The sequence below is a fragment of the Lacerta agilis genome, chromosome 10 (assembly GCF_009819535.1).
Source record: "Lacerta agilis isolate rLacAgi1 chromosome 10, rLacAgi1.pri, whole genome shotgun sequence".
Classification (NCBI taxonomy): domain Eukaryota; kingdom Metazoa; phylum Chordata; class Lepidosauria; order Squamata; family Lacertidae; genus Lacerta; species Lacerta agilis.
In genome coordinates, this window is record NC_046321.1 from 3,686,886 (window position 1) to 3,698,649 (window position 11,764).

The 11,764-nt window shown below is 46.7% G+C and overlaps 1 protein-coding gene across 1 annotated transcript in view; it reads left to right on the top strand.

The window, feature by feature from the left end:
- TSPAN33 (tetraspanin 33) overlaps positions 1 to 10,725 on the top strand; it is a 28,180-nt gene extending 17,455 nt beyond the window's left edge. The window contains exons 5-8 of the mRNA XM_033163123.1: positions 3,123 to 3,218; positions 5,280 to 5,408; positions 7,213 to 7,374; positions 10,553 to 10,725. Of these exons, the coding sequence (XP_033019014.1) occupies positions 3,123 to 3,218; positions 5,280 to 5,408; positions 7,213 to 7,374; positions 10,553 to 10,654 (489 nt within the window). The 3' untranslated portion in view covers positions 10,655 to 10,725. The remainder of the gene's footprint in view (positions 1 to 3,122; positions 3,219 to 5,279; positions 5,409 to 7,212; positions 7,375 to 10,552) is intronic.
- The last annotated feature ends 1,039 nt before the right edge of the window (positions 10,726 to 11,764 follow it).

The window sequence follows — 11,764 nt, forward strand, 5'->3', positions numbered from 1 at the left end:
TAAATTTACACCAGGAAAGAGCTCCCAGGAAAGAGAAATCAGGGCAGAGAAAAGAAAGCACTTATTCACGCAGCACACGGTTAACCTCTGGAACTCCCTGCCACAGGGAGCAGCGATGGGCACCAACTTGGATGGTTTTAGAAAAGGATTAGGCCAATTCATGCAGGAGGAGAGGACCACTGGTGGCTTCTGGCCAGGTTGGCTCTGCTCTGCCTCCAGTTCGGGGCAGCAATGCTTAATTTGAGCACCTGTTGCCGAGAAACATTCGTCTGTTTTATCTTCTTCTTCTTTATATATCTGTTTGTCTGTTTGTTATTAGGTATTTATATTCCACCTTTTTCTCCAAGGAGCTCCCTGGTCCTAGTCCTCATTTAATCCCCACAACAGTCCTGTGAGGTAGGTAGGCAGGCAGGGCTGAGAAAGGCAGGGACCCAAGGAGTCCCCGGACTCCAACTGTCCTTCCCGGAAATAAGGGAAATTTAAGGGATATCAACAATAAAGGATAGCAGCGGGAAACGGCTTGGAATAAGGGAGTTTCCTGCAAAAAAGGGGAGACTTGACAGCTATGCTGCAGCCTCATTTTTAAGTAGCCCACCAACCACACCAAAAGAATGAAACATCAGGGTTAAACTGAAACCAACCCAAAGGCCAGGTGGAACAGCTCTGTCTTGTAGACAATTTAAAAACAACCCCTAAAAAAGCAATTTAACATGAATTTTACTATCTAATGAGACCACTGATCCATAAAATGAAAGCAATAAACCAGGCTGCAGTCTACTACCCAGTATCAAAAACTGGCGGTGATTTGTTCCCATTGCCATTGGAGGGACGATATGGAAACACTTAAACTGGAGGGACAAGGAGCGTTTGTGGGGAGGGAGGTGGCTAACTGGATGCGGGAGAGGGAAGTTTAAGGGGGGGAGAGAAAAGGGAGGCCAAAGTTCTCCCCCCACTCGCCCAAGCCAGCCCCCCTCTCCCCTGCATGTTTTCCGGTATCTGTGGTGCTGACCTTTAAAGCCCTAAACTGCCTCGGTCCTGTATACCTGAAGGAGCGTCTCCACCCCCATCATTCAGCCCAGACACTGAGGTCCAGCTCCGAGGGCCTTCTGGCTGTTCCCCCGCTGTGAGAAGCAAAGCTACAGGGCCTTCTCGGTAGTGGCGCCCGCCCTGTGGAACGCCCTCCCACCAGATGTCAATGAGATAAACAACTACCTGACATTTAGAAGACATCTGAAGGCAGCCCTGTTTAGAGAAATTTGTAATGTGTGACATATATATATATATATATATATATATATATATTCAGGATTTTCTTGTTTTACAAAGGTATATGCAGTGTCTCTTTTGTATTTTTCCATGTAACATTTTTACACATCAGTTTCGTTTGTTGAGACATTAGGAAGAAAAGGGGGGGAGAGGTGGCCGGGATGGAGAGATGGGTGGGGTGGGGTGGTGATGTTTCTAATTTACTTAATACTGTATCACGGAGTTTGTAAACATACTTAAGGAACAAAATACTACTCAAAAATCCCACGAGCTCCCTAGACTCAATCAAAAAACAATGGGAGGATGACATAGGATATGAAATCAATCCCACGCAATGGACCAGAATGTGGTCTAAACCCCACTTTAAATCCATATCAACGAAAAGAAGAGAACTCACCCTAAAACTCACCTACAGGTGGTATCGAACGCCAAGAAAATTAGCGCTAATACGCCCAGGAACCTCACCAAAATGCTGGAGAGGGTGCACCTCCACAGGCACATACCTTCACATGTGGTGGGAGTGCCCCAAAATCCAACCTTTCTGGACAACAACCACACGAGAAATATGTAAAATTACCAAGCAAGTGTTAGAAACCACCCTAGAATTGGTCTTACTACACATCTTCCAAGACAATAACGCCCATTTACAACACAAAGAACTCATAACCCATCTACTCTCAGCATCCAGAAACATCATAACCAGACACTGGAAAGACCTGACAGTAGTAAACATGCACCAATGGTACCAAGTAACTGTATATTCTGGTGTATAAGACTACTTTTTAATCCAGGAAAATCTACTCAAAAGTCGGGGGTCGTCTTATACGCCGGGTGGAGAATCTGCGGTCGAGTATATCTCAAACTCTATATTTTAACTGGAAAAGTTGGGGGTCGTCTTATACGCCCAGTCGTCTTATACGCCAGAAAATATGGTAGTATGGGAAACAGCCCTACTAGAAAAACTAACCAGTAACCTGAAACTGACACGGGGACAAACACCTTCACTCCGGCATGGTTCCCCTTCATCACACACACAGCCCAACAAGACAATGACAAAAATCTACCGACAGCATACAAATCAATATGGCTAACCTGACCCAAAACACGCACCAACCCCACTCACACAGGAAACCAAAGACCACCACAGCCAACCACAAATGAGCAACCACACCCTACGCCAATCCCGACCTCTCTCACCACCAAAGAAGCACAAGCGAACAACAGAGAACCTACACAAACAACGCTGACACCAAACCCTACATATATTAAGGAAAATAGAAACATCGTCACCCCACTCCACCTATCTCCCCATCCCACCCTCCTCTTTCCCCCTTCTCTCCCTAATGTCTCAACAACCAAAACTGATTTGTAAAAATGTTACATGGAAAAAATACGAGAGAGACATTGCGCACACTTTTGTAAATCAAGAAATAAATCTTTAATAAAATTAAAAAACATACTTAAGGTACCGTACATATGTAAGAGGCTCGTTTATAAGTACATTTTAGCAGTTATTACTATTTATTAAATAAGTTGTTCTGTAGCTGCATTGCTTTATATTTTCTGCCTGTGGCATGACCACATTATATCACATAATAAAGTTGTGTTTTAAATTGAGCACTGCTAGGAGTTGCTGCTTCTTGTTTTCCAAGGTATTTTTTTCTTTTTCTTTTTCTTTTATGTCTTTTGATTATGATTTGATCCTGTGAACTGCCCTGAGACCTGCAGTATACAAATTTAATTAATAAACGGATAATAAATCAAATAAATTCAACATCCCTGGCCTGCCTCCTGCAGGACGGTTAACCCTTTTAGCTCTAAACTCCCTCCATAGCCTTGTTCCGATTTCCTTACAGGCACGCGGGAAAGTGAGCGAAATCGTCAACAACGCCATCGTACATTACCGGGATGACTTGGACCTCCAGAACCTCATTGACTTCGGCCAGAAAGAGGTGAGTTTTGGTTTATAAACTGCTTCCAGATGGTTGCAGGTGGTGGTTCCACACAGTGCCAGATTTACGTATAAGCTAAGCAAGCTCTAGGTTAGGGCCCCAAGATTGCCCCCCCCAAAAAAAAAAATTAAGTGAAAAAAAACTGGATGTACATTTCCAAAATATAAGATAAAAAGCAAATAAAATAAAACCTACATACAGCAAGTAATGTACGGAAGTGAGAGCTGGACCATAAAGAAGGCTGATCGCCGAAGAATGGATGCTTTTGAATTCTGGTGCTGGAGGAGACTCTTGAGAGTCCCATGGACTGCAAAAAGATCAAACCTATCCATTCTTAAGGAAATCAGCCCTGAGTGCTCACTAGAAGGACAGATCCTGAAGTTGAGGCTCCAGTACTTTGGCCACCTCATGAGAAGAGAAGACTCCCTAGAAAAGACCCTGAGGTTGGGAAAGATGGAGGGCACAAGGAGAAGGGGACGACAGAGGATGAGATGGTTGGACAGTGTTCTCGAAGCTACTAACATGAGTTTGGCCAAACTGCGAGAGGCAGTGAAGGATAGGCGTGCCTGGCGTGCTCTGGTCCATGGGGTCACGAAGAGTCGGACACGACTGAACGACTGAACAACAACAACAAACAACAACATACAGCAACAGTGTTTTGTGTTGTGTAGGCTCCTGTGATGTAAGTCATGGGACCCGCCTGCTAGCCTGCTCCCTAAAATATCACTGCTTTGCTATTATTATGTCATGTTATAGCAAGTTTCTAGAGACTAGATTATGAGTCTTTGTAAATTGTGTTTCTAAAGGAACTTTTGTTATTGCCAAATGCCAATGTGTTTGCTTTAGAGTCATACCTCTGGTTGCGTTCACTGTGGGTTGTGTTTGTTATGGGTTACGAACGCGCCGAACCCGGAGGTACCGGTTTCGGCGCGCGCACAGAGGACTCTTTACACATTACAGTGGTACCTTGGTTCTCAAACACCCAAAACCTGGAAGTAAGTGTTTCGGTTTTCGAACGTTTCTCGGGAGCCGAACGTCTGATGCGGCTGTCAGCTATTGTTTCCGGGGCGCCTGCACCAATCAGAAGCTGAGCCTTGGTTTTTGAACATTTCGGAATTCAAACAGACTTCTGGAATGGATTCAGTTTGGCCCTTTTGTTTTTGCTATTTATTTTGCGTTTTTGAGGCTTTCTCGGTTCATTTGTTAATTGGCTTTTGTGACTGTGTGAAACCCAGTTCAGCTACTGACTGATTGATTGTGTTACTGCAGAAATGGATAAAAGTCCCACATCCAAACAATGACTACCACCAGTCTGGAATGGATTAATCCCTTTTGCATTACTTTCTATGGGAAAGCGTGCCTTGGTTTTGGAACGGTCTTCCAAAACGGATTAAGTTTGAGAACCAAGGGACCACTGCGCAGAACTTTTTGGTTAACTTAAAACTGTTCTGTTGCCCTCTGTACAAAAAGATAAGAACTGTTATTTGGCTGATGCTTTGTACGCAGGTGGCGCTGTGGGTTAAACCACAGAGCCTAGGGCTTGCTGATCAGAAGGTCGGCAGTTCGAATCCCCGCGACGGGGTGAGCTCCCGTTGCTCGGTCCCAGCTCCTGCCCACCTAGCAGTTCAAAAGCACGTCAAAGTGCAAGTAGATAAATAGGTACCACTCCGGCGGGAAGGTAAAGGGCGTTTCCGTGCGCTGCTCTGGTTCGCCAGAAGCGGCTTAGTCATGCTGCCCACATGACCTGGAAGCTGTACGCCGGCTCCCTCTGCCAATAAAGTGAGATGAGCACCGCAACCCCAGAGTCGTCCGCGACTGGACCTAATGGACAGGGGTCCCTTTACCTTTACCTTACCTTGTATGTATTGCCTAAACACCAGCTTCTGCGTAAAACCAGCTTCTGCGTTTGGGTGGGATGTTTCGCTATTTATCTAGATGAAAAATTTCTAAGTTTTTTTATGTTTGAAAAGGGAAGGGGAAGTGTCGGGGACCCTCTCCGGCGCCTGCTTCCATCCAGCCGCTCTGCCTTGACTCCTTCTCTTCCTTCTCTTCCCTTTGCAGTTCAGCTGCTGTGGTGGCGTCTCCTATAAAGACTGGTCCCAAAACTTGTATTTCAACTGCACGGCCCACAACCCCAGCTGGGAACGCTGCTCTGTGCCTTATTCCTGTTGCTTGCAAACCGACGACCAGGTATATCCTACAGCCACACATCCGATCTGTTTGGAAACACAGTAGAAAGAGAGGATCTTCAGAAGCAGAAGGAATATAGCACTCCCCCTAATAATGATGATGATGATGATGATTTATCTGGTGGTTCCCTCCCTGCGAGAAGTGAGGTTACAGGGAACCAGGCAGAGGGCCTTCTCGGTGGTGGCGCCCGCCCTGTGGATCGCCATCCCATCAGATGTCAAGGAAATAAACAACTATCTGACTTTTAGAAGACATCTGAAGGCAGCCCTGTTTAGGGCAGTTTTTAATGTCTGATGTTTTATCGTGTTTTTAATTTTCTGTTGGGAGCCGCCCAGAGGGGCTGGGGAAACCCAGCCAGATGGGCAGGGTATAAATAAATTGTTAATGTCAGGGAGCTGCCTTCTGGCCCGCTGAGGGGGACGGAGGATCCGTTAGCTTACAGAGACGCCTTTTGAGCAGCAGCACCTCGTCCGGCTGGTCAGGAGGGAAGCACGCCATTTCCGGCGCCCCAATTGCACAGAGGGGTGAAACGCAAGGAGGGTAGGAGGAGATTTGTTTTTTTTTTAAATATATATATATAGAATTTTATTAAATTTTCAACAATATAACACAAACATAAAAAACTAACACTACACACTATAACTATTTTTTTAAAAAAAATACAAAATACAAAAATCAAGAAAAAATAACAATAACAACAAAAAACAACTATAATAGCTATTATCATTCATTCCTTGACATTGTTAACTGACTTCCTCACGTCCTCTCCTGCGTTCATTGTATAACATCGTTAGTAGTTTCTTAACATTGTATAATCATCTGTAACACCTTATTTTATTCTTAATCTAAATTCCTTAACAAACTTCTATCTTTTTTAATCTTCTATCTTAATCTTTCTATTTTCCATAACTGTAGCCTAACATATCTTCTAGTTCAATTCTCAGATACTAATCTTAGCATAAATTTTCAAATAATCTTTACATTTCTTCCAATCTTTCTGTACCGCTTCATCCCTCTGGTCTCGGAGTTTCCTGGTCAGTCCTGCGAGCTCCATATATTCAATCATTTTCATTTGCCATTCTTCCACCGTTGGTATCTCTTCAGTTTTCCAGTTTTTAGCTGCTAAAATCCTTGCAGCTGTTGTGGCATACATAAAGACTGTCCTGTCCTCTTTTGGGGTTTCATAGTGGTAGGAGGAGATTTGGGGTGCCGAAGCTCTTATGCTGGGGAAGGGGCCGGAAGGGGCCACTCCCGGATTCTGCCAGCAACTGAGACGGACATGCTTTTCGTAGCTCTGCACTGTAAATAGTTTTGCACAATAAAACTGCCCAAAGACTGTTTGGGTTCCTGTTTCGTCACTCGTAAGCACCATCACGCAAACCTCACAATTATTATTATTATTATTATTATTATTATTATTATTATTAATTATTATCATCATCAACAAAATCATTTGGCTTTGACTAATTGGATTAGACTTTGACTAATTTTCCTGTTCATTCAAAGTATTCCAATGTCCTATTTCATCTGTCTGCAAAACAATTCAAGACTAATCACAAATGCCATGCCTAGCTGCTTCTCTTTTCATGCGTACCACGGCCGCGGCAGATTCTAACAGTTTATTCTTTTCAGTGTTCTGGAGCCAACGTTCGCTGCATACAGTACCTAAAACAGCTAGTTCTGTACTGTAAAAGGCAGGGACAGGCCCTTTCAGTTCAGCTAGGCCGGTGACTCAAAACGGAATCGTCAGACGATACAATTTTATGAAGTTTTCATTTTCTCCAACACGCTTCTTCCCATGCAGTCGGTCATCAACACCATGTGCGGCCAAGGGATGCAGGCTTTCAACTACCTGGAGGCCAGCGAGTTCATCTATACCAACGGCTGCATCGACAAGCTGGTGAACTGGATCCACAGCAACCTCTTCCTCCTGGGCGGAGTAGCGCTGGGATTGGCAATTCCCCAGGTAATCGGCTTGCCCCCTCATCTTGGGTGTTGTTTCAGGGTGGCCCAGGTGCCCCCTGGACCCTACAGTCTGCAGGCAAAGCTTGGGAGCTGCTTCCACCATGGTGGGGCACCAGTTGGCATTGCCCCATGGCAGGGCCTTTTCGGTGGTGGCTCCCCGTTTGTGGAATGCCCTCCATTTGCGAGGTGCATCTGCCTCCCTCTTTGTTGGCTTTCAGGAAGAACCTAGCACATTCCTGTTGGGTGGTTGAAAGGCCCCGGTCCTGGCAACCCTGAAATCCAACACCACCCTTAGAATACTGTGTACAGTTCTGGTCGCCTCGTCTCAAGTTGGATATTGTAGATTTGGAAAAGGTTCAGAAAAGGGCATCCCACGTGGTCGAGGGGATGGGGAAGGTTGCTACCTTTGGGGCTTTTTAGTTTAGAGCAGGCATAGGCAACCTTCAGCTCTCCAGATGTTTTGGCCTACAACTCCCATGATCCCTAGCTAACAGGACCAGTGGTCAGGGATGATGGGAATTGTAGTCCGAAACATCTGGAGAGCCGAAGGTTGCCTATGCCTGGTTTAGAGAGTCGTTTCCCAAACTTGCATCTCCAGCTGTCTTCGGACTACAACTCCCATCATCCCTGACCACTGGCCCTGCTAGCTAGTGATGATGGGAGTTGTAGTCCGAACACAGCTGGAGACCCAAGTTTCGGAAACGCTGGTTTAGGGAAAAAGCAAACGTGATGGAAGTTTATATGGCATGGAGAAAGTGGGCAGAGAAACATTTTTATCCCTTTTACACTGGAAGTCTTCAGCATCCTATGAAGCTTGGAGCCTTATTTGCCCCTACGGGTTCCCACGGTTGCGCCCAGTGAGAAAACATGGAAGCAGAAAAGACACCTGAGGCTGCTGGCTTCAGAGAGAGAAAGATTTATTTTCTGCATGCAGAGGTACTGCGGTGTTCAGACAGTCAAGTACAAAAAAAAATCAATTTTCAGACAGTTCTTATAGACAGTTCTCTGTCTCTCTTCCCACCCCAGGAATCTTCCTCTTGTCCATATAAGGAACATTTCCTGTTGTACATTTCCTGTTGTACATATAAGGCAAAAGGACATTTAGCCCTGAGTTGGTTCATGCGCACTTCAGCAAGGCCATCCTATCTCTGACCTAGACAACAGTTCCTCTCTGTGCAAGGACAGTCGACCTTCTACTGTTATCTCCAGACTCTTAGTCATAGCTTGCCAGAAAGAAGTGCAATGCAGATCAGAGTTCACAGCTTTACAGAGAGGTTTCATAAGGCAAAGCTTAACAGAGGCACTTTTATACTTCTGGACTAACAATACATTCAGGTAAATATATACAGGTTAGCTAATTAACCCTTTCAGCTGAATGTTTGAAGACTCGGGACAGCAATGGCCCCAGCTTGGATGGCTTTAAAACAGGATTATCCAAATTCACGGAGAAGCCACAACGGCTATGCTCTCTCTCTCTCTGCGGTCAGAGGCAGCAACGCTTCTGAATCCCAGTTGCTGGGAACTGCAGGAGGGGAGAGTTGCTCTTGTGCTCGAATCCTGCTTGCGGGTTTCCCATGGGCAACTGGTCGGCCACTTTGAGAACAGGATACTGGCCTAGATGGGCCACTGGCCTGATCCAGTTGTTATGCTCTGGTACAGGGGTCAAAAACAAGAACACAGGCCCCAATGATGATTCAATTGATTCAAGTTTTTCAAGTCTCTTATGAACAGATTTACCGTATTTTTCGCTCCATAAGACGCCCCTGAACATAAGACGCACCTAGTTTTTAGAGGAGGAAAGGGGGAAAGCCCTGTTTTTTTTTTTGAGGATCAGCTCAAATTTGTGCAGCTTTTTTTTGCAAAGGGAAAAGCCCTGGACTTTTGAGGATCAGCTCAGATTTGTGCAGCTTTTTTTGCAAAGGGGGAAAAGTAAAGAGGAAAAGCCCCATTTTTATGTGGTTCAACTCACATTTCTGCAGCTTCTAAAGGAAAGGGAACTTTTTCTACAGTTTGCAGAAAGATAATCTAATCACCCAGTTACATGTGGCTGGGGAAACAAACAGCCTCCCTCTGCAGGCACATTCAACAATGGAGGCCTGGGCAAGGGGGTGGGGCCCAGAGGGGGCTGGGGGTCTTATCTCTCTCCCCATCTCTTGCTGATCAGCTGCTGAGTGGGGTCCTTTCAACACCCCCTTCTCTCTCTTTCTTTTTTTTAAAAAAAGCAGGATCTGCTTTTGGCCCCTGGGCAATTTGGCTCCAGGGACCACCATTCGCTCCATAAGACGCACAGGTATTTCCCCTTACTTTTTGGGAGGAAAAAGTGCATCTTATGGAGTGAAAAATACGGTATTTCTTGAAGTTTATATACCAGGTGAAATTAATGTGCCAGTACAAGGCCCTATTTCGGTGATTCTTCTTCAGCTAATAGAGTCTTAAGGTCGACGTGTACTGGTTGCTTGCTATTAGCTGAAGAATCACCGAAACAGGGCCTTGTACTGGCACATTAATTTCACCTGATATATAAACTTCAAGAAATAAATCTATTCATAAGAGACTTGAAAAAACTTGAATCCATTGAATCATCATTGGGGCCTGAGTTCTTGTTTTTCTACTATTTTCTGCATCGCTTCTATCAAGAACTCCAACTTTTTTAGCTAGTACAGGGTTCGGCAAAGTTTTTGCGGCTTGGCCAGTTCACGGTCCCGCAGACGCCGCGGTGAGCCGGAGCGCACATGCGTGCTTGCGCAAATGCTCCTTCCAGCGCGGAGGAGGTGTGCGCAGCTTCCCATTGGCTGTGGGAGCTTCCTGGAACCAATGGGAAGCCGCCCAGCGTTGCGGAAGGCGGTCTTCGCGCCGGTTTAGTGCGGTGCACGGGAGCCGACAGAGCGGGCGGCGAGGGTCCACGGGCCGGTTAAACGACCCCCATGGGCCGCTTGTGGCCCATGGGCCTTAGGTTGCCGACCCCAGCTCTAGTACCACAATGCCCTTCCTTTGCATCTGGGGGCCACCAGGTTGGATGCCCTTTGTGGAGAGGCTGCAGAGGGGATGCCAAGTTTTCCCACCAGGTTTGTTCACAGCCAGGCAAGTCTCTGCCGCCGCCCAGAAGCTCCGCTTAAACCCGTCTCCTTTTTTGCTGCTCTCACTGTCCTGTTCCGTCTGTGTTTGTTTCCCTCTCGCAGCTGGTTGGTATCCTGCTCTCCCAGGTCCTTGTCAACCAGATCAGAGACCAGATTAAGCTTCTGCTCTACAACCAGCAGCACCGAGCCGACCTCTGGTACTGAAAGCGCTCGCTTGCGGGGAAATCAGAAATGAGAAATGTATTTATTTGTGGCCTTCCCTACGACCAAACCCTTTGCCCGTCTCCCTGGGATCCAAGATGGCTCCCCACAGGAAGTGACCTCAATCCATCTGACTGGATTGGCCCAGCCACTCCCGGCGGCTCTTTCGAACGCAGCTCCTTCCTGCAAGGAATATCTTGAAGCTTTTCAACCCTAGAAGAGAAATGAGCACCTCCCGGCTTCGAACCTCTGCGGGAAGCTTGAAAACACTCTCTTCCCCTCCCATACGCGAAGGATTTTTTTATTTCTTTTAAAGAGTTCCAGCGGAAGACAGGAGGGTAAAGAGTCGGAGCTGTCGGCAGACGAATCTCCACCGGCATTTTCCATCTGTGGATAAATCCCTTCTCACGGCTTGAGATGGGAGCCGCTGGATTTCAGCTCTGGGCAGGAGCTGGCCATGGGTCTTGGCTACTTCATTGGGTGCAAAAATGGGGCAGGCAGGTCAGGGCATTGACCAAGGGCCCACTTGCCTCTTGTTCCCTCCTACTGGGGAGAAAAGGTGCCTTCTTGAACCCTCGCCCCATCCTCTGCTAACGATGCTCCAACTTTGTAATATATCAGGAATGTGTTCCTGTTCCCCCACGCCCCCTAGTTTAACTTTCTTAAAGGGAACAGGAGACAGGCAGGACCAGATCGCCTTTGGGAGGTGGGGTTCCCTTGCTGTGACCGACCCCCCCAGGTGCTTGTGAAAAGCAGAACCCATTTTTGCCTCGACCGGGAAAAACGAGAAGCATCCGCTGCCTCGATAAGGTCCCGTAGGGGCAGCAAAATGGAAATGCTGTGGGGCTTTCCTGGCCCCAACCTGATCCAGCAATGGGGGGACGGAGCTACCTGGAAATGAGGACCCTCCCCAAACTGCAGCTGTGAGCCGTAGGAGGAAAGGAAGAAGGCATATGGGAGTGGAGGAAAACCTGAACCTCAAATGGAGGCAACATGAATGGAACAGACCGATGGGTAGGAGAGGCTTCATCGGAAGAGAGGCTTCATCGGAAGCAGCGGAAAGGCCTTCCCTAGGACCAAAACTCTTGCCTGTCTCCCTGGGATCCAAGATGG